The 22,798-nt window shown below is 32.2% G+C and overlaps 3 protein-coding genes across 3 annotated transcripts; all 3 read left to right on the top strand.

Moving 5' to 3' along the window:
• The first annotated feature begins 1,119 nt into the window (after positions 1 to 1,119).
• LOC106709861 (elongation of very long chain fatty acids protein 4) lies at positions 1,120 to 4,567 on the top strand. Its single transcript, XM_014501755.2, has 6 exons — positions 1,120 to 1,182; positions 1,685 to 1,875; positions 2,363 to 2,500; positions 2,896 to 3,001; positions 3,299 to 3,435; positions 4,233 to 4,567. Exons 1-6 carry the CDS (start codon positions 1,122 to 1,124, stop codon positions 4,536 to 4,538), a joined length of 939 nt encoding a protein of 312 aa, XP_014357241.2. The 5' UTR covers positions 1,120 to 1,121; the 3' UTR covers positions 4,539 to 4,567.
• Positions 4,568 to 11,165: 6,598 nt separating this feature from the next.
• On the top strand, positions 11,166 to 13,625 carry LOC106709860 (elongation of very long chain fatty acids protein 7). Its single transcript, XM_014501754.2, has 6 exons — positions 11,166 to 11,265; positions 11,599 to 11,786; positions 11,861 to 11,938; positions 12,250 to 12,339; positions 12,509 to 12,718; positions 13,029 to 13,625. Exons 1-6 carry the CDS (start codon positions 11,211 to 11,213, stop codon positions 13,419 to 13,421), a joined length of 1,014 nt encoding a protein of 337 aa, XP_014357240.2. The 5' UTR covers positions 11,166 to 11,210; the 3' UTR covers positions 13,422 to 13,625.
• A 3,860-nt stretch (positions 13,626 to 17,485) lies between these two features.
• Positions 17,486 to 22,478, top strand: LOC106709882 (elongation of very long chain fatty acids protein). Its single transcript, XM_014501788.2, has 6 exons — positions 17,486 to 17,540; positions 19,296 to 19,486; positions 21,021 to 21,098; positions 21,533 to 21,829; positions 21,943 to 22,182; positions 22,473 to 22,478. The coding sequence occupies exons 1-6, from the start codon at positions 17,486 to 17,488 to the stop codon at positions 22,476 to 22,478; spliced, it is 867 nt and encodes a 288-aa protein (XP_014357274.2).
• The last annotated feature ends 320 nt before the right edge of the window (positions 22,479 to 22,798 follow it).

Raw genomic sequence — 22,798 nt, 5'->3', positions numbered from 1 at the left:
TCATCGATAACATAATCTGTAGCATGCCCAGACGAATGGAAATCGTAATCAGAGCAAGAGGGAGAAACACTCGTTATTAATTTTGTTTTAATTTTATTGTTAAAACATTAAATGCTTACTTTTTTTAATTTTTTGTGATAGTGCATAATCATCTAATAATTTCACTTATTTCAAATTTCTTTATTTTTCAATAAAAAATAACGAAGACTTTTCAAAGTCGTTGTTTAAAAGATGTTAATCAATTTGTTATTTTGTTTCTAATTACATTTTCGTCAAATATATGCGTTATTATCTCATAGTCTCACTTTTTTTTCTGTTCCGCTAATTGTGTCGGTGTGTATATAAGAGACTCTTTAAATGACAAAAATATAAAATCGAAATTAAAAACTTTTTTATTGATAAATTAACTAACTTAAATTTATAACAATATTAGCTTTTACCCGCAACTCCGTCCGCGCGGAATAAAAAATAGAAAACGGGGTAAAAATTATCCTATGTCCGTTTCCTGGTTCTAAGCTACCTGCCCACCAATTTTCAGTCAAATCGATTCAGCCGTTCTTGAGTTATAAATAGTGTAACTAACACGACTTTCTTTTATATATATAGATATTAAAGTAATATAGTATGTAGTCCAGTATATACTCCGTACGTAACAAACATAATTCGTACCATGTAAACAAAAAATATTGTAAACTACTCAACTCTAGAGAATGTGTTCTTACAAATCTACCAGTTTAAGAACCCAAAGTAAAATAAGATTATATTGTACATAGCATAAGTGGAGTTAAATAAATAAATAAAACTTAGCTCGCCCGCAGCCGCGCCCGCAACCGCGCCCGCTCCCGCGAGTCAACGTGAACGAGCATAATAGGAGCTGTAGAATTTAACCGACGATCGTGCCCTTTATAAAAATTCCAGAGTACGCTTCTGTTATACAAGCCTTTACACATGCAATTACTTAAATATATTTTAGTTACAAATAATCATTACTCGGGAACACATTGTGCTTGAAAAAAAAAAAACCAAACAATAAAATTACATTGCTTACAATTTGGCATTTAATTTATGCTGATGTCGGTTTAATATTTTTTTTCCGTGCGTATTCAAAAACTGTTGATGAAATGGCTGAAATATTAAGAAGATTGTGTCACGGATACGTATTTTTGTTTGATGAATTAGCAGGTTTGTTCCGTCAAAAATGTGCGATTTATTCAAATTATAACATTTAAATTTTTTTTAGTTTTTTTTCTATTCCCGTAGTGTCGACTACTTCGAATTGAACAAATTAAAATCTTTCTTATTTCTTAGTGATATAACTACTATTAGCAATTAAATTTTACTTCATGAGTCGATCTAAATCGACTAATCGAGAAATTGAGGAGCAGAAGGTTAGCGTGGTTTGGACATGGTTATGCGGAGGGATGATAATAATATAAACAAAAAAGTAATGAGATTGAATGTGGATGGCTATAAAGGTAGAGGAAGACCAAAGAAAGTATGGATGGGTTGTGTGAAAGAGGATATGCGTAAGAAGGGGGTAAATTCAGATATGACTGCTGATAGAGATGTATGGAGGAGTAGTACATACTGTGCCGACCCTCCGTAGGGATAAGGGCAGGTTGATGATGATGATGATGATGAGTCGATCTAAATCGAAAACTAAAACTATGATATCTGGTTTCAGATTCCAGAACAAAATCGTTGTTTCTGGTAGCAAAGCCGCATCAAGGGATAACATTGCTCGCTCTCTACCTAATGTTCGTATTTAAATGGGGGCCGAGATGGATGAAGAACAAACCACCTTTCCATTTGCGTAAAATCCTCATGACTTACAATGTAGCACAAGTGTTAGCTTGTGCGTTTATTTTTATTATTGTAAGTTTTAAACATAATTTATATAATCACTACATGATGATGTCAATGTTATAATGTTTCGAGATATGTACATGCATATATAACAGGTTGCTTGAAACATTAAAGGTTAAAGCGCAATCGTAAACCCAGCACCGCACGGAGGCGAGGCATTCACTTGCCATCAATCCGACCGCCCGCAATAGTAACATATCATTTTGCTAACAATATTATATTTTTATCCCACTCAATCGGCGTCGTCGATGCGACGGCAAGTGTACGCGGCGGTGATCGCGTGGTGCAGGGTGGGCAAGAAGTTCACGGCTGCCATATAACCATTATTCTAAACTAGCCAACAATGCCACAGCACAGATAGATTTTTATTTATACACATTTATATTATGTCATCGAAAAATTGTGTACACTACCCGCAAATATTGTAAATTTTGTCTATCATATTTACTAATTTTGTTATTTATATCTCTATATATTATAAAATATGCATTTTCAGGGAATTAGAGTAACATGGGGCCGGAAGTACAGATGGGTGTGCGAGCCTGTCGACTTTTCTGACAACGAGGAAGCGCTGCAAATAGCTCGTCTTTTTTACTTCTATTATTTACTTAAAATCGTCGACCTCGCTGACACAGTGAGTGTCCGACATAAATAACACATTTTAATTAGTTGTTAATTTCCAGACAATGACGAGGGTAAAAAATGCTGAACGAGTTTTATAAATGCAAAATACTATGCTTGTTTGAATACATCAATTACTTATTCAAATAACTTAAATTACTAGAAAAAGACCTAACCACCTTCATCTAAGTGCTATCGATGAACATCCAACTTCATAATCATGTCATCATTTCAAACGCGTCTATTGTTTGACATAGAACCCTCTAAGAAATATGTATAAAGATCAGTTTCCAGCTATTGACGTCATTCGCTGGATTTCTGTTGACTTGTTGAAGCTCGTCATTCATAAAAAAAAAACATAATATTATCATGATTTGAAATATTATATCCGGTGTTTTTTTTTTTCAGATATTTTTTGTTTTAAGAAAGAAATTCAACCAAGTTACGTTTCTACATGTCTACCACCACACCGGAATGGTCGCATTGATTTGGGGCGCAACTACGTATTTTCCTGGTAAATAAAATTTTTACAACTCATTTTTTATCTTTAAGAATACCAGTCAGCGAATTAATTTCCAAATACATAGTACGAATAATTTTCAGTGTATTGTTATAGAAATTTTATTTACGCACATGTATTGTGTAATTCAATACACTTAGTAATTTACTACCGTAAATCATTAAGATTACGATCCATCCATCCATCCATCCATTCAGCCTCGTAACGCCCACTGCTGGGCATAGGCCTCCCCCAAAGATCGCCACGATGATCGATCCGAATACGATAAACATTTTAAATGGACAATTCCAGGAGGACATCCCGCTTTAATTGGTATTGTAAACAGTTTTGTACATGTAATTATGTACACTTACTACTTCTTGACTGTGGCGGTCCCCAGTGTGAAGCAAGTTTCAGGCTGGAAAAAGCATATAACGCAACTGCAAATTGTAAGTACTATGTAGATATGAATAATTTAATGTAATATAGTATATTGTGTATTAAATTGCATAAGTTAGGGATTCTCAATGCAACCTTCTGATTATTTATAATTGTAAATATTTTTTAAGCTGTATTTAATCAATTTGGTGGTCACCTTGGAGAACGATGCAATAGTGAACTCTCTGACCTGTGGTTACGCGTGATTCAAGGAGGAGATGAAGAGGCGTTGCCCTTGTGTTTTGCCATGAAGCAGAGACACAGGACGGTCATTGTGCATTTCGCATTGCAAGATGACCACGGCCCACTTATATCTTTTCTAAAATAATATAGAAGACCAAAATAGTTATTGTTAAATTGACTAACACAGCGATTTCAGATGCAGAAATGTCGTTTATGGAAAAAAGCATGTTATCATCCAAACCACTTGCCATTTGAGTACTTCCCTACACTAGATTTGATAATTACCATCATTATCAACATAAAAATCCATTTGTACCTTATTTCATATTCATTTATTAACCTATTATACTATATAATACATTTTATTTAAAAAAATAACAAAATATATTACATAAAAATAGTATTCCACCGGCTGCGGAATCCAATGACCCAAGCAACCAGCGTTGAGGGCTACTGTGACAGTAACCACTAACTAAGCCAACACTAAGCGTGCGGTTTCTGAAATAACTGCCTTTTGTACCAGGCCCTTAATCCAACTATTTAGCGAGAGCTTCTTAAGGTGTTGATCGAAGCGCTCATTTGTACTATTCGTAATCTTTTCACTCAAGTAATTGTCATATTTCAGCTCCAGTTCTTGGTGACAATAATTCACATGAGTACAATAGTCTTCAAAACGGACTGCGCGTTTCCGAGATGGACGGCAGCATTATTTTTGCCACAAAACATCTTCATGCTTATATTATTTTTGGACTTTTATATAAAAACTTACATAAAAAAACAAACAGCTGTTGTAAAGCCACGTGTTTTAGACGGAAATGGTGGTACAGAGAGAGAAACTGTAGACAAATTAGATAAAATAAATAATGACGCCATGTTTGAAACATCTATGAAAAACCGAAGCTGGCGTACCAAAGATATTTCAAGGACATGACACCTATCATAAAGAAAGTTATTTTTTTTATCACACAACGAATATAATTTTATTGTGAATGTATGATGACATTTATTATTTCGAACTTTGATGATTTTTACCTTGTTAAATAAAATTAAGATGCTGTTGTTTTTTTTTTAATTTTGAAACTTTTGTGATCGTCATTTATACTAATTATTAGCACAGCTTAAACAATGTTTAAACAGTTTAATAAAACGTAATTTTTATTTACTGTGCTCGAAGATTTCATGCTATCGATTGACCGGCCCCACAAAATACCCGTGGACACAAAAACCTTACTAAAATTAATGAATAAAGACCTAATTAAAAAAGAAATAGGTTAACCTAATCCTTATTATGACAGATGAATAAACTAATCCGTGCCTTTTAGGAGGCGGACACTTCAAGAGGTGATGATAGTTACATAAAATCGTAGTAACCGTAGTAGTAAATAAAGTAAATCGTAGTAGTTTGCACTGCCGGAAAACACATACAAAAACTTTTCGTTGCTTCAATTTTCTGAAGATTTTTTCAATATTTAATTTGGAAATATGTGTTTCGGTAGTTGAAAACCACGGTAAGATGAAGTCTAGCTGTTAAATAATGCAACAAGTTTAACTGAGCCAGTAAGAGAGGCGCTGCTATCGTGCTTCTGGCACAAAATTAAAAAAAAAAATACAAAGGCCCAAATTTACTTAATTTATTTTAAGTACTACACTTTTTTATAATTTGAGGCAATTAAACCGTTCAATGTTTTATAGTTTAAATTATTTTTAAGGGCTAAAAACTAAATATATTATTTAACGTGTTAACTGCGGCAGTGATTTTCCTATTCTTTTCATTCCAGCTGTACAAGGCGTTATAGACCTGATAATAAACTATCATTGTGATAGAACGAGGTTTTTAGACCTTGTAATATTTAAAAAACTTAAATTTTATTTTTTGAAAATAAAGGAGATGGTTTCATACTAAACGTGTTAAAGTAATTAACAAAAATAGTAAGTCAAATAAATTACAAACGATAAAATCAATTAAGTTCTTTAAATCCAAATTAAAAATAAAATGAATTATAAATTAAAAAAAGGTAAAATATAAATAAAAAAGAGATGTAAAAATTAATACTTAAAAACTAATTTAAAAAGTTTAATTATTCTATTTGTAAACGGTATATAAATTTCTCCTGAATTCTTATTTTCTCCTATAATAAATAGAACCGTTATTAACAATTAACCACTAGTACGTTTGATTTTTATTAATCCTGTTAATTTCCACATTAAACAATAGATATTATAAAAACTGAAATATACTGAAAAAATTCATGAAATCTGAATCCTTTTTGTAAAAAGTATCGAACATTATTTTAACAAACAGTATACTTTACCCATAGTCCTTACCTAATCCTGTTTTTCTTTATATATATTAGTCTATTGAATGTGGAACAGTTTGTCTGAAGGAGCTAGTAGATCGCGTGCTGGCTATTTGTTGCGAGGCGCGGTCGATAGTGGCGCAGTGCCGAACCGCTCCTGTTGCCAGACGAACGTAGTCCCTTACCTACTTCAGTGTGTGTCAGTTAACTTGGACGTTAAGTTCGAATTGGGTAAGTTAAACTGTTTTTAAAAATAATATAACTTTCTCGCAATCTGCCCGACTTTATTACAGAATTTTAAATTCTGAAACATAATATATTTATGATGGGATTTTCATGAAATAATTATTAAAATCAGTAGATTAAGAGTTTATATCATTCCATCTCTTCTATTATTTTTTGATAATTGCCAATCAAAATAAAACAAAAGGCCTCTGCCTTCAGAAAATGTATCTAGTTTTCTCATTATACGAGGATTTGTTTTTGGGTGTAGGTTTTGTTTTGATATTTAACGGTGTCTTCAACAACATGATACTTTTTTCTTATCGATACTGATGTTAAGGGTTTTTCTCATGCCCATTTAGTAAGTAGCTATTCCAGTGATAATGTCAATTATATTTTAACACATAATTTTTTATTATGTTTAACTAACTTAATCTGATCTTATGTAATATTCTGACGACAATTTGTATATGACTGGTATAAAACTCAAAACTTCAGAGGCGATCTTGATGATATTTGGTAGCCAACTGGCCACAACCGGCGAAACGACTTTGTCTGTAATTTAACACTAGAATTGTTTTTAATCTCAATTAATAAGTAGTGTTAATCATGCGAAGTGGAGGCACAATGCTAGTGTTGTACATGAATGTACAAGCAAGCATCCAGGCTTACATTTTACCATAGTCTTTGGATTTTTATAAGAAGTTAATTATAATAATTCACATTTTACATCATATGAGATTTTTTGTAATTTACGATTGACGAAAAGGGAGCTATCGACTTGCTGTGTAACTGAAATAAAACGTTTATTGGTAGTTGGTGACTAAGAGGTGATTTAAATTACAAATAGGTAAATTATTTCAGTTTATTTACTTAATATTAATCTAAGTTCAGAACAGAATATATCGACGCTGGAAAGCATAAACGCTGTAACCCTTGAAATCGCGAATATGTTTTTCACACGTTAATAATTTCAACCATTATCAAACGATAATGATTTTATTATAGGTTATCACAAACTACACAACATTGCTTAATACCGCATGCTTGTAGACGTATCAGCTCACGAGTTATCATTTTTTGGCTCTCCTGTAAAGTTCATACTTTCGGGGTTACAGCGTTTACGCTTTCCAGCGTCGATATATAAGTGATGAAACATAAACTAATAAATTTATATCTAAACCAATTCACATAATATTTTACAAAAAGTGTTATCCGAAAAAAAATACATGTTGATAAATCTCTCATTCCTTTTAGAAAGTTGGTAACTTAACTTTTATTTAAAGCGTAGGGCAACGGAAATTACAAAATTTTTGCCATAATGACTTATGACTACCAAATTTTCTGCAACATAACAACTTGACTAATTTTGATATGTAAGTTGTCTTTCAATTCGTATAATTTAATTTTTGAATGAATTTTCAAAGAGGTTTTTCGTTATAAATAAAGAATATTCAGGAAATATGTTTTTTTTTTTTTACATACAGACACTCGAATTTTTCTTAATTCTATTGATTAATTATTAAAACAAAATCTCTATAAACAATGCTTTCTCAAATTATTTTCCACGTTGAAGTTTAAATAATACATCCTTTTATGGAACAATACAATTAGTCAAAATTGCAAGGCTATTTATATCCGTTAATAGGGTTGTCAGTTTTTAAAACCCGTAATGATTTCGTGTTAGGCTAGTTACACACGAAGGCAGAAAAGTGGGGCAAAACAGTAGGCATTGCAGTGCTGCTAAGGTCTCTCTCGCTAAGTTGCCCCCGTGTGAGACTAGCATAAGGTAAAGTTTAGGTCCGTGGCTGTATGGCGTGGCGGGAAGGTCGAGGTCGTGCGAAACTTTGCTCAATTGAATTCGGAAAAGGCACAGCAGAGCCGCATTGCGACATAAAGCTGTGCAGGTTTATAAAGCAAAGTCATTTTAAAGCATTTATTTTGACTAGAATAATTTCAACTCCCAGAGTATTTCAGCTAATTAACGTGACATTTGACACTATAAAATCCTGGATCAGAATACATGTAAAGCAACGCTTAAAGTAAAATTTCTACAAAGTGAAAATATTATTAAATTATAACACAAAATGTTAAGTTATAAAAGTTACACTAAGGTAAAGTTACTTAGATACAAGGGTCTACTAAAAATACAGATGCTGTAGATTAAAGGTGGACAATGCATTTGTAATTGCGGATGTAGATGCGCAGCGCTCGCTTCGCTTTTACAGCGAATTCAGGTGGCTACTCGCTCATTTGCCACCTTATGATATATAAAAAAACGCGATGCTAGCTTTTACGCGTATAAGAATGCAAAAGAACGAGAGAGATTAACGAGAACGGAATGTACTTAGATTTTGGCTTAATTTATGTACGAGTCAGTATAAATACAATCGTTAATAAACAAATAAATGTGTGGAAAATATATGTAGATCAAGGGCTGATCCACTTTCCGCTATTAAGAGCATTCATTGTCCGTCGCTCTAGTACTAAATCCCTTTCCCTGTATCGACATCGGCTATTCTAAGACTTTCGTAATCAACGCTTTCAACACAATAATATGAATACAATGACCAAGAGACATTTGACCGAGAAACCTTCGATCCAAAGCGAATCTCGACCTACTGGGACTTGAGTCGACACTCCCGATGTACGCACTTACGACATTAAAGCCAGATGACCAGCGTAAATCTCCTTTTATGACAAAGCAATAAAACATTAGTACAACGGATGCTGTCGCGCAAAGGAGATAAGGTCAAGTACTTTATAATGAAGAGAAAATTGCCTTTCCATCTTCGCTGTTACAAGTGTAAGGTTTGCTTATGCACTACAATTTTCCACAATGACATACAAAATATCTGAATATGTTTGTAATACGAACATATGTATTCTCGAACATTGCATGTGTATTCTGAATGTTTTTTTTTTTTATTTTATTTTGAGGAAAGATTTAACTTATGACAAATACAAAAATACTATACAAACATAGTAAACATTAGTTTGTTCTTTTATGATATTAGTAGGTATGTTAAACTAGCAATCAGCCCTAGCTTTGTTCGAGAAAATAGATAAAGTAAAAATTAAGAATGTTAAGCGCTTTTTATTATTAAGTAAATCATTTTTATCGGTTTATGGGATTTTATTTAAAATAATTAATCAAATCACTCAACTCGTATATAGAAGACAAGCGACATCATAAGAGTACAAAAAATTATACAACTCTTTTATATTAATATTAATAAGAATATTATGTAATATTAATATTAGTACTGTTTATAAACTTGTAATATTTTCACAAAGTCTTAGGATATTAATTTTTACTCTAAAATCTTTTATCTATGACATCAAAAAGTAACTCTAACAATCTCTACGTGACTAAATCGGAAACAAATGACTCTTGTCAATGTTGAAAGTTTTTTGTTACGTTTAAATCTTCGCGTCTGAGAATACAAAAAAAAGTGCTTTGATAAATGACATTTAAATAGGTTGTACGTCTATGTATTGTCACGGAGCGGACACATGTAAAAGTTTTATTCTTAGGACGTGAGTTCGAATTGATGTCTTTGTGTCTATTTTGGTAACAATGTTTTCCAACTAAAGAATATAACTATCTAAGGGTATATATATAACTAATGTAGATCACCGTCCGATAGTGTCATAATGGTTTTTAATATCACTAGTCAGTTTATAAACTGAGGCCGTTTCTATTTTGAACGAATATCTGATAATAATCTGACATGTAATTTAACGAAGGCCTAATTTTAGTTCACGTTTCCTTACCATCGTTTTGTTATAAGGTAAGGATGGGAAGGGGAAGTGGATTTGACGGAGGAGGGACGTATAGGAGGAGGATATATCCTCTTTCTGTGCATCCCCTCCTCTGTCGATTAAGGGTAGGCAACGCGTCTGCAATTGCGGATGTCAGCGTTCGCTTCACTGTTTAGGCGGATTCAGGTGGCTCCTTGCTCGTTTGCCGCCTTATGATATAAAAAAACTATAGTTATTTTAATTTGTCGATTTAAAATCGACAAACTAAACGATGTTGACGGTAAACGTTAAACGCACTTTAACATGATATCAATGATTAGTTCATTTTACCGGTAAATTTGACTGCCGTGCCATATTCTCATATTGTTGCTATCTTTTCAAAAAGATAGTGTGCCCACAGTGGAAACCAATCCTTATAATTATCACTAGGATTATAATATCGCTAAAAATTTAACAAACTATCTATATTCAGAATATTACAGTAACACATATGATCACGTACGAGGCATCGCGTATTTGCCTGAATCCGTCAGCTTTAGGTGCATTACCGGAAGCCGTAGCAAGTCTTGTTAGCGGCTGCGGCGCGGGCGGAGACGCAACCGTACGGAAATTCCTCATTCGAAATCGGATTAACCACATTTAAATAATTAGGTTTTTGGATGATTCGTCACCGACATTAAAATTTTATCTTAGAGTAATCTTACTAAAATAATAATTACGAATGTTTAGATGGATTAATGGATGGATCAAGTTGGATTTTGATGAAATTTGGTACAGGTGTAGAAAATAGTCTGGAAGAACACATAGGCTACTTATTAAGTTTTTTTTAATTCCGCGCGCATAGAGTCGATGGCGCGACAGCTAGTAATTTTTACCTCTTTGTAATTATTTTCGTTTCTATAGAGATTAAATGAGAAGAAATTATGTTTTTATAATTGTAACGGTAATAAAAATAGGTGATATTGCAAGAATTCTTTAAAAGTTTACCCAATTTTATAGTTATAGTTTGCCTAAAACTTGATAGTTGAAACTCACAGTAGACTTTTTATTATTAAGCCTAAATATCTTATGATTTTTTTACAGTATTGTAATTTTTAATGTATAAAGTAACTTATTGTTGAGACTTTGGATTTAACAAGAAAAACCGACAATAAAAATTTAATGTGAACTTTTTAGTTTTCCTTATTTTAAATAATAAAATAAACGTCACTGGCCATAAAAAGAAATAAATATGTCAAACTAACGTTATTTCAATTTACATGTTATGTCTGCTGTATGCGAAATTTTTTATAACAATTTTAATTTCAGATTATTTCAAAATGAGTTATTTGGAGAAAATCGATGGCTATTTGGATTCCTTAAAAATTGGCAAAAGTAAGTAGCTTTTTCATTCAAAGTAAATTTTAGAGCTCTTTCAATTGTAGAGCAAAAACATATTTACTGTTCTAATAACGTTTAGCGTCAATACATTTTAGGCAGTTTGGGAAATTTGTGATTTACGTTTTATAAAAAATCTATGTACTACACTGTAAGCCCAAAAGATGGCGCTGTAAAAGTTAGCAGTTTAAAAGTAATTTCATTAATTTTTCAAACGCCTACAATAAATATTTAGCAATTTATTTTTCCATACACTTCCTTATGAAAAAACTACAGGGGAAAAACTTCTTTATGTTTTTGAACAAGTTAATTTTTCCCTTTGACTTCTAGGTGCTATGGTGGACTCGTGGTTCATGATGTCAAGTCCGACGCCCATCCTATCAGTTGTGATTGCTTACCTCCTCTTCATTAGAATCGGACCTAGAATTATGAAAAATAGACCACCATTGAAAATTAACAAGCTCATAAGTTACTATAACGCCGCTCAAGTTGTGCTAGCAACGATGATTTGTATGAAGGTATGTATGAAGCCTACACCTATCTATAACGATATAGTAAAAAATAAGATTTTTTGATTTTTTTGTATTTTCAGGTATTTAAATTGAATCTGTTCCGGGACGGTATCATATACGCTGGTTGTCGATATCCCGCTAATACTCTGAATCCTATGGTGAGTATAAATTTTTTTTGTGTTATCCCAGATAAATATTCTCTCATTTCGCTTTTTTGCCGACTTCAACAAGAAGGAGGCTATCAATTCGACTGTATTTTTTTATGTTTGTTACCGCGAAGCTCCGCCCCTTGTGCTTCGATTTTGATAAAAAATATTTTAATCGAAAGGTAGTTCTTGCAGATGGGTTCCATTTTTCTGATATTTTTTTAGAATAACTAGAGGACTAGTAGATTTTGAGTTTGATTTCAAAATGCATTGAGAAAATTAGTGACTTTTTTGCTTTCATCGCTTATATATGTATGTTTCAGCTTCTCGATTTGGGCTGGTGGTACTTCTTCGCTAAGTTTACAGAACTATTAGACACTGTCTTCTTTGTGTTAAGAAAGAAGGAAAAGCAGGTAATTTTATTTGATAAATCATTTTAAAATAGTTCTACATAATTTTTCATGTATCGTATCTTCTTAGAGATCATGACATCGACTCAACGTTTTTTATCGTCTTTTTTTACTTTTTAGAGACCTAGACTATCTATGTACTGCTGATTAACTGCTTGATACTTGTTTCCAGTTGACGTTTCTGCACGTGTACCACCACGTGATAATGGCGTTGTACTCGTGGAGTTACCTCAAGTTTGCGGCGGGCGGTGAGGGCGCTGTGCTCGCGCTGCTCAACTCCGCCGTTCACGTGGTCATGTACACATACTACTTGCTGTCAGGCCTCGGCCCGCACTTCCAGAAGTACCTCTGGTGGAAGAAATACGTCACCACCATGCAACTGGTATGTAAGAGTTAAAATACGAGAGTTTTTTTGTCTGTATCATCGAAGTAGACAACGCAACTATAACTCTTAAAGTTATAGTAGATGTCTAGGGGCAGCTATCACTTCGATTCTTAAGTAATTTGAAGTGATCAAACAAAGTACACATTTACAGATATAAATGTTATTTTTTGCTAAAGTAAAAGAGCTTATGCGACATACTTTCATATAAGGTCGGAACTTTGAGAGCCTCTCAAAAAAAGTTGTCAATTTGCACATTTGCCCTTATTCGTAGGAGCTATTGATTTAGTGGCGTATTGTTTGGTTTCAGATACAATTTGTTCTCATGTTGACGTACTGTGCGTGGACGTACTTCTCACCTCGCTGTCAGTATGCACCCGGCTTCACCTACTTCATATCCGCCAATGTAACTATATTTCTCATACTATTTCTCAATTTCTACGTCAAAAATTACAAGTTGCAAAAGAATAGACAACATAAAACAATGACCAATGGACACAAAGACAACGTAAATGGTGTAAATAATTGCAACGAAGATGTTATCGGAGATATCTGTAAAGGCATTCCTAATTTAGAAGACATACCTTGTAAAGTTGAAAAAGCTTGTGAAGAAATTATCAAAGATGGCAAAGAATATTTAAAAAGGCGTAGCGTTAATTCTTTTGTCCCTGAATGTGATTATGACAGTTTAATTAACAAATGACTCTGTAATAGTAAGTCGGTAAGTCGTTCACTTGAGACTGATGTTTGTGATGAAGCTGATGGAATTTTAACTAGAATAAGGAAAAAGATTAATAGAAAAGATGTTGAAATGAGCGTAATTTATTTTATTTCCAAACTATTTCGATGCTATATTAGATTCATTATTAAAATAAAAATTACAAAACCTCTCTGACCATTTTAAGCTTTTAAATAATAGTGATAAGGATTAACTTCGCATTGCTAAAATGTCAATTTGAATTTAGAGCGATAAAAATAAATTTAATAAACTAAAAAATAATAAGTTTATAGCTATTTTCTGTTTATATTTACAAAAGTATTTGTGTGCCTTAATCTCGTATTAATTATATATTCACAATTAAAATTGCAAGGAAAATTAATAAAATATAATTTAATGTCCATATTTGGTGCTTGGTAAATATGTATTTATTTATATTTTCCATATTTGCCTAAACATTACAAAAAATAAATACACCTGTGTTATATGTGAAAAAAAAAACAGTATTTTATAAAATTATGTATAAAAACCGCACAATTAATGCAATAACTTAGGAATTAGAAATTAAGGAACATTTTAAATGTAATTTTTTTTGTGTTGACAAATTCTTATATGTGGACCTAGCACGAACATTTTCGATAAAGTGTTCGTAGCGTCATCGACAAAATTTGTATTAGATTTGTACAACGCCCCCTATCGGACATGAAGTACAACGACAATATTGTCATGTTTTATCAATGACGTTACGAAAACGCATATCACAAATATTTGTGATAGACCCTGTATTTTCACCTTACTCCTGTAATTTTGTTTTCATGATATGAGCCGTTTATTTTGAAAGTGACTTAACTCCGTTTTTCAATTATTTACTTAATAATTGCCACTATTTTAACAGGAACTTTAAATTTAACATCCTTAGATACGCTTAAGCAGTATGACTCCTTAGTATCTTATACGTATATATTTAAATTCATTGAAACGCAAAACTTTCAACATCTCTATTTGAAGATAAATGGAGTTAGGCCACTTTCAAAATAAGCGGCTCATATATATGTAATGTAAGTTTATGTAGTAATTTTAAGTAATATAAATATTATTGCTTTCTACTTTATATTTAGTTGGTAGATGTGTTGATATCGAAAAATAACAATTGTAACAATTGTTATTGACATATAACTAGAGTCAAAAATGATACGAGACTTGCAAGTTGTATGAAAATCATTTGATGAAATAAAATATAAAATGTGAGATGAACTTAGTTGATATTTAAAAATGAACTAGTGAGGTTCGAATCCTTGATTTCTTTTTGCTTCCCTAAACTAATTTAACGAAATAAAACGTATTTAATTTTTATTAATATTGAAAAGTTAATTTGAAATTTTTAAGCATCAGCCTGCGCATGCGCATTATTATTTCGTAGAGAATATTGAGTTTTACGTTGGGCTTTCCGTATCACGAGCTCTACATGTTATTTAGTTTGTATGATTATGTATTACAATCAGGTTGTTTGTTTATTGTTCACATAAAGTAAATACAATGCATATATATGTTCCCACGCATCGACCTCCATTGGACGCCTCTATAGCGCCGCGACAAGGCGGTGCAGAGTCGGTGTAATGATATACAATGTTATTTGTTTAAAATTTACTTGGTTATGAATATGATAATATTATGTATGTGTCCAATAAATATATCACACATATCTCTGTGATACATATCGAAAAAGTTGTCTATTAAAGTGCCTATTTTAAAAATTAATGCAAAAACAAACTCCGCCCTAAATTTATTCATGACGTCGATATAAAAGTAATTCGTCTAGAATATATCTATCTTCTGCTATCTGCTATCCGCTGTTTTAGGAAATTGATAAGTTGTAATACGTTTTGTTCGTAGATATCTTATACTCGTAATTTCTCTTTAAATACATGTACATGTCCTTTCGTCAATTGACTAACTGTTCTAATAAATTAAGTTATACCTCGCAGTAGCTTTTTTCTATTGTAATATTAGTTTGGCTACATATTTTAGCGCCTATTTCCACTAAGCAACTAGCAGCGCGACTCGTCGCACGCAATCACCTTTTGTATGGAATCGTGGGTTCTATTGATATTGGCGCGACCGCGACACATTACACCCGTATGCGGCCATAGTCGCGTAACTACTAGCCGTTTAGTGGAAATAAGCATTAAGTCTAAAATATTTAAATGTAAAAGATGGTTATTAATTTTGTTAAATTAACAATGTTACGTCGTGTATTGTGTTCTTAGGTTCTTAAGTATTTTTAGGTTTTTGTTTGGGGTAAGTTAATTTTTTTCTTTCTTTAAGTACTTATTGTTATAACGTTTTTAAGTTTTTCACTTAATAAAAATTGATTATTAACGTGTAAGTTTTATTTGCTGCGTATATATTAATCGTTTGTTTTTAATTCGCCATGTTTTAAAAAAAAAATTAAGATAGGTCGTATTCAATTTGATGATATTTGGATAGAAGAGTTTCGCATTAAAATTTAATTTCTTTTAAATTATCAATTAACCCATCAAGTTTAATCTTACCAATATTATAAATTTATAAATACGAACGGCTCAACAGATCTTGATGAAATTTGGCACAGATGTAGAACATAGTCTGGAAGAACACATATTCTAGGTTAGGCTATTTATTATGTTTTTATTTAGTCGCGGACGAAAGCTTGTATTTTCGTAAGTCAGATTTCTTGTTGATGATAATAAGTTTATAATTGTAACTTGCTGTTTAATGAAAAGCAAAAAACAAATGCGTCATTTGACGCAAATCTATAATCTATTTCTTACATGACTTACAAATGTGCGACCTCAATGACCCTGTGGCACTTAACTAGGGTATCTGTGTGGTCTACGCAAGTATTCATCAAATTAAATATATAATAAAAAAAAATTACATGTTACTATAAAGCATGAACTCCGGTAAGTCCTAAAATTTACCAACTAGTTATGGTAAAAGCCCCAAAGCTTGTGTTTATTTCTAGCGTTTACCACCATTCTCTAGATACATTTTAAGATTTAAGTAGGTACTTCAAATACTTTAAGATTCTAAGGAGATGATTTAATTTATGTAATTGAAACTGTTTAATTCATTATTTTTATAATATATAAATGATCTTCTTTAAAACGTAGTTATTCGGCTATTTCTCGACATTAACCTTTTATTAAAACTTTCTAATTTTGAAGAAAGTAATTTGATGATTATATAATGATTCACCGAGAGAATGATCGAAAGAAACAAAATCGCATAAAAATTTGAACTTTTAAAATACCTAATCGGCAAATCTTATATTATTATACTGATAAATCCTAAAATTTACCAGAGTTCATGATTTTACAGTAACATTCATCAAATTTAAACAGTTTATATATTTAACTAAAATTAACTTAATTCTAAGGATTTGATTGAATGAAAGTTTGATGGCGGATCACTGGTCGCCAATCGCTATATATAGTTAATACGACTTTGATAAAGAGACTCGAGCGTACGCCTAAATTATGGGTGATTGGCCATAGTCAAGAATGCCGGCGCAGTGCAGGTTGAATTACATCTTTGAATTTCTTTGCAAGTTTTCCAGTTTTGCATATGCAAATTGCATGACTTTGTTTTATTTCACCTTAAAAATAATGTGACCATAGTCACTTTATACCTGGTGGCTTGTTAGTTTACCATGTTACGTGCATATCATGTATCTAAGCGTTTGTAGACACGATCTTCCCTTCCCTTTCTCTTGAATCATTGGAACTATCCGAGCACTGTTATCCACGTATGCTTCAAACAATGTCAGCAATATCCTACTAGTATTCCTTACTGTTCTGCCCTCGTGCGTTAGTATTAGTATTAATATTGTTTACAACATTTGCATAATTAGTCCTATGACGTAAAAGATCAAAGTTAAGCGTTTCGCATTGGTTAGGCAGGTAAATTATTACGTTCGTTGTAAATTAAAACTATGTCAGACAGATTTCAGATTCGTTTATGGCCGGTAGGCTCCTGATCGAACGTGAAATTGACAGAAAACTGATAATATGGTATACAATATCACCGCTGAAAATTATTCCTTTTGGGATTTTAAAGGAGAAGGTATGATTTGTTTTTAATTAATAGCGAATTAATATTTTTTTTATATATCTAATATATAAAATTCTCGTGTCACAGTTTTCGTCACCGTACTCCTCCGAAACGGCTTGACCGATTCTCATGAAATTTTGTGAGCATATTCAGTAGGTCTGAGAATCGGCCAAAATCTATTTTTCATTTTTTTTTAACCGCGACGGACGGAGTCGCGGGCGAGAGCTAGTTTTAATGTAAATTAGTTTAATATTTTTGGTGTACGGGCGCTGCATTGTACAAGTTTAATACAAATTTTGTGAATGCTCATGTCTTGCTTGCTACAAATATTCGGGCTAGGCAGAACTTGTAAAAAGTACTTTAAATAATGATTTATTGCACTTTGAAATTACGCCCGCCTTATTGTAAACTAAATCAATGTAATTAGATACATTAAAAGACTGAGTCCAATATGACTACCAGCTTGCTTAATTCCGTTAGTGAGAGGCAACAGCTACTAATCTTCCTATCATCGGTTAGAAAAATTTCCCAACAAGTAAACTTATTCTTAATGAGTTTTATGTATATTTCTATGACATAGTTGAGATTGTTTGTTTTTACTTGGTAAGAAATAATTTTGTACGGTAATACACTTTTTTTATATTATGGGGTTGCCAACGAGCAAGCAGCTGCCTGAATTCGTCGACTTCTAAGCGACAATTGCCCATGGACATCTGCGATTGCACATGCGTTGCTTACATTTAATAACCGGAGAAGTGGACGCACAAAAAAGATTATCCCCTTCTTATGCGTTCCCTTCTTGGCCAAACACCTAACCATCGTTTCCTTATAAGAAAAGAGTGCGAAGGGAACATGAACAAAAATTATTCTTTCTGCACAAACAATCAATTGAGGAACGTCAACGAAAGTAGGAATTGCTTCTACTTAACGCATGTCTTTTGTGTGGTCGTGGTATTTCACCTCTCGACACGGCCAATTCGTGAACCCAACAAATATTGTTGTTGCGGCATCTACTACACCACACTATATTTTAAATTCGCATTACCTTTTGTCACGTGTCGTGACAACTACTTTTTCCATTGAAAACATGTTAATAATGTGCAAATAAGTATTACAATTCCTGTGAATAAGTCGAATAATTTATAAATAAAATAGAAATAAAATACAGAAAGACGAAGTATTAAGTAAATTAATTATACGGTTTTTATTGTACAAATAAATGTATTCCAAATAACAAAAAAAAAAAATACAAAGTAAATCAAGCATGTCTACACAGTTCAAAAGGTTTATTACCGCTAGTCACAAAATATCGAAAAGAAATGATCTTTTGGTAGCGGTCCCAATCTTTTTTTGATGTGTGTATTCCATCGTTACTTCTTGAATCAATTGAGTTGTCTTTCCCTGATTGTAAGAGACACCTGGAATCAGTCAATTGAATTCAGACTTTAAATTATCTATTTTCATTAGTTGGTAGTTAGCTTTTTTTTTATAGTGGGGAAATGCGTTACGCATACCACCGCGCCCTAGAGGGGAAAGGCGCGGTGGTTATGTCGGACTCCCTCCTACAGAAGACTACCAACTAAAACCCCACTGTTTCCCTCAGCTCACCGAGCACCAGGGTGTGGGCACGCTAAAGCATTCATCACACTCCCCGGTGGAGTAGTTAGTAGTTAGCTAGACAGTTATGAAGAAAAGTAAAATAATGTTATTACGGTTTACAGATAGGCTAGACATTTTAGTTTAAAATTATTTTTTCTGTATTTTCAGTGGATTACGTAGACAAATGGTTTCTGATGTCTACTCCAATACCGGTTCTGTCAATATGGATAACATATCTCGCGTTCGTTCTCAAAATTGGACCGGATTTCATGAAAAAGAGACCTCCTTTCAGTTTGAATAATGTACTCATTTTTTATAACGTTTTTCAAATTATGTTCTCTTGCTTCGTCTTCTATGTGGTGAGTATTATTGATATCAAAAATTTGGTTTCTAATGTAGCGTTTATATAAATGTATATTGTTATACCTTTAAAAATCTCTGACATAGGTTTTATACAATTATTACGTCAGAGGAATGTGACCTATAGATGAACCCGGCCTGCATTGTAATACCAAAGTATAAGTTAAAAGTATTAATGTCCTAATGTTTAACCGACTACTAATCTAGGGGTCTTGGGTTCGAATTACGCCAATCGACTATAATGTAATGTAACATTATCTACAAATTATATCCTTTGTCACCTTAGTTTTAGTGCAGTGACATGACAAATCTTATCGTCTCTGTTTTTTTTTTTTTTATCAAGAAATTCATAATTTCTTCATGACGTCATGTGTCAATGCAAACATCGCTTCAGTACAACCCCACAACGAGATTACAAAGGTCGTTAAGTTCACATTTATAAAGATTTACAACTATTTAAATATAGCCTTCAACACTGCATTAATTAGTTTCCTACAATGTCTAGGAATATTATAATTGTATATTATTATTGTTTTATACCTAAATGGATATAATTAAAGATCATAACAGCTGAGACAAAGTTCAGACATTAGTATGCAAATCTGATATGATTTTTTCTTTGTCGCGTTAAACTACCATCTATTAATTTGACTTGAATTCATACATTATTTGTTCTTCTACATAAATAAAAATGAAGGTTTGTATGTCTGTTCCCAAATTACTGGACAGATTTTAATCAAATATATTTATTGTTTGGTCGCCTGTAAAGGTATCTTTTCTTTAAATCTTAAGAGTAAAATTTAAATGAGGATTGAGGAAACTTTTTGCTTGCAACTTTTGAAAACATTCATAGAACATTCGGAATTTTTATACGTTTGACATTGTTCTGACTTTGGCATTACAGCGCAGTCGGTTTCAACTTTTTTTTGATAAAAAGATTCAAAGTAAAAACATCTGAAGTTTATTTAAAACAAAAGTAAGTTGTGTTTGCATTTTAATATTCTCACGGGTAATTTAATAGATGGGAAAATAAAGAAGTTAAAATTCACTTGTTTCTCGAATATTTTTTATTACGTATGTCATCCATTGATCGACTATAATTCTTAATCAGCGACTTTTTTTTGTTAAAAGTGCTACGCAATTAATAGTTAAGCTGGGTTAAATTGTCATATTTTCGACCAAGGAATCTGTGGTACTTCGTTACAGGTCTTTCTCAGACACCCTGTGTTGATGAACTCTACTGATATTAAATACATTTTGTAGATAAATGGTTTAAACTTTCGTGAGACATTAGAATAAATTAAGAACGGCTTAACTCACTTATGATCTCCTGGTGAAGGCACAGACTACTTTCGCACCCTTCGGGGGTCCATATTCAGGGCGAGTGTTTATTTTGAGATCTATACGGTCGCGTCGTGTCTCGCACAGTTGGGCGTCCAGGTCCGAAACTAATCGGTGTCGTCACCTGGAGATCACACGTGAGTTAAAACGTTCTTAGTACATTTATCAAAGGACGATATTTATTAATTTTAGGGGTTTGATCTGCTACAACAAAATGGATTGTTTTTGCAAAGAAAATGTTTATCAGACAGTGAGGATTTAAAACATTATGTAAGTATATATTAATCAATAATTTATTTACCTAAAAAAATAATTTCGAATAAGCAATAAGTCATTCTGTGTCTTGAATTGGTCGTTGTCATGAAAAAAATAAAACAGCGAGCCTGATCGACTGAACCTACTTGTTACTTCGGTACAGTCTTTCATGTCTTGTCAAAAGGAATGTCGGTGTTTGAAAATATGACAGATTATGCTGTAAAATGTTGTCAAAACGATATCCGCAATAAATAATTATTTCACACACAGTGACACTCCCAAAAAACTATATGAACTTGAACTATACGAACATGAACTATATGAAACTATATGTACTTTTGAACATATTGGATTATTATTGAATACTACGAGTATAGACATCAGTTAACAATTCTATTTAGCTAATATAATTTGAATTAGATACTAATTAGGCATTTTCATTGTTTCAGACTGCTGTTGGAATATATTATTACTTTTTTGCAAAATTAACGGAACTGTTCGACACAGTTTTCTTTGTTCTAAGAAAGAAAGATCGTCAAGTAACTTTCCTCCACGTCTACCATCATTCCGTCACATTGTTGAGTAGCTGGGGCGCCTTGAAATATGAACCCTCATACAGTACTATATTCCTCGGAACAATCAATTCCTTTGTGCATATAGTTATGTACGCATACTACGGATTATCAGCCTTTCCCGATCTCAGTAAATATTTATGGTGGAAAAAATATATAACATCTATGCAACTGGTAAGTTTAAGAAACTAGTATAATATTAAAAACTTTAATTTTGTCTTTACTACTGTCTACTGTACTGTCTACTTTATTCCTACAGTTCAATTGTATTTTTTTTTAATTTTCAGATACAATTTTTACTAATTGTTCTCCAAGTAATGGTTAATTACAAAGTATCGTCATGTCGACCATCTTATGGTTTACTTTTGACAATTGTTTTAAATACTACATTATTCATGTTTTTATTTGGTGATTTTTATATTAAATCGTATCAGAATAATAGTAAAAAAGATTCCTTAACCAAAATTACAAAAACCAGTGCAACTGAAATCAGTGAAAAATTCAATTCGAAATATTCTATAAACACAGCTACTAATAACAATTACAAAAATAAGAACGATTAAGAAATAATAATTAAAAATTAAATAAAAATTGAAACAATACATGGATTTTGGTAATGCTTTAATTTATTATATTTAAAAGGTACACAATAATGTATACAATTAGATTGAAATTATATGAAAATAAAATGATATCAATTGACTAAGTTTGAAGTTTATTACTTCCCCGTTATGTTACCTTTTTGACCTTTAAGTAAAACCAGTTGAAAGCTGTAGAAGGTACTAAACAACGTATATTAAAGACTTGATCATTTTAGAGTTAAACTTCTTAGAAATCCTTACTAATCCTTACTTCCTTAATTATAAATACGAAACTAACTCTGTCTGCTTGTCGCGCTTTCACGTAAAAACTACTAAAACGATTTAAATAAAATTTGGTATAGTGACAGTCTAAGGCCTGAGAAAGAACATAAGGTACTATTTTTGGGAAAAAAGGATTGAAAGGGGGATGGAAATTTGTATGGAAGTATCGTCATTTTTACAGTTCGAAGCTTAAAACTTATTTTTTTAGCCGACTTCAAAAAGAAGGAGGTTATCAATTCGACTGTATTTTTTTTTTTTTTTTTTTTTTTTATGTGTGTTA

This window comes from Papilio machaon, chromosome 6 (genome assembly GCF_912999745.1).
Source record: "Papilio machaon chromosome 6, ilPapMach1.1, whole genome shotgun sequence".
In the NCBI taxonomy this organism is placed as follows: domain Eukaryota; kingdom Metazoa; phylum Arthropoda; class Insecta; order Lepidoptera; family Papilionidae; genus Papilio; species Papilio machaon.
This window is presented reverse-complemented; position numbering and strand designations above follow the sequence as displayed.

Bases quoted from the DNA above. Each gene is read 5' to 3' on its own strand.
- LOC106709861 (XM_014501755.2), top strand. From the start codon at position 1,122: ATGGCTGAAATATTAAGAAGATTGTGTCACGGATACGTATTTTTGTTT. The intron at 1,183-1,684 runs GTTTGTTCCGTC...ATCTGGTTTCAG, and splicing joins TTTGTTTGATGAATTAGCAG to ATTCCAGAACAAAATCGTTG. The intron at 1,876-2,362 runs GTAAGTTTTAAA...ATGCATTTTCAG, and splicing joins GTGCGTTTATTTTTATTATT to GGAATTAGAGTAACATGGGG.
- LOC106709860 (XM_014501754.2), top strand. From the start codon at position 11,211: ATGAGTTATTTGGAGAAAATCGATGGCTATTTGGATTCCTTAAAAATT. The intron at 12,340-12,508 runs GTAATTTTATTT...ACTTGTTTCCAG, and splicing joins TAAGAAAGAAGGAAAAGCAG to TTGACGTTTCTGCACGTGTA. The intron at 12,719-13,028 runs GTATGTAAGAGT...GTTTGGTTTCAG, and splicing joins ACGTCACCACCATGCAACTG to ATACAATTTGTTCTCATGTT.
- LOC106709882 (XM_014501788.2), top strand. From the start codon at position 17,486: ATGGTATACAATATCACCGCTGAAAATTATTCCTTTTGGGATTTTAAA. The intron at 19,487-21,020 runs GTGAGTATTATT...TATTAATTTTAG, and splicing joins CTTGCTTCGTCTTCTATGTG to GGGTTTGATCTGCTACAACA. The intron at 21,830-21,942 runs GTAAGTTTAAGA...TTTAATTTTCAG, and splicing joins ATATAACATCTATGCAACTG to ATACAATTTTTACTAATTGT.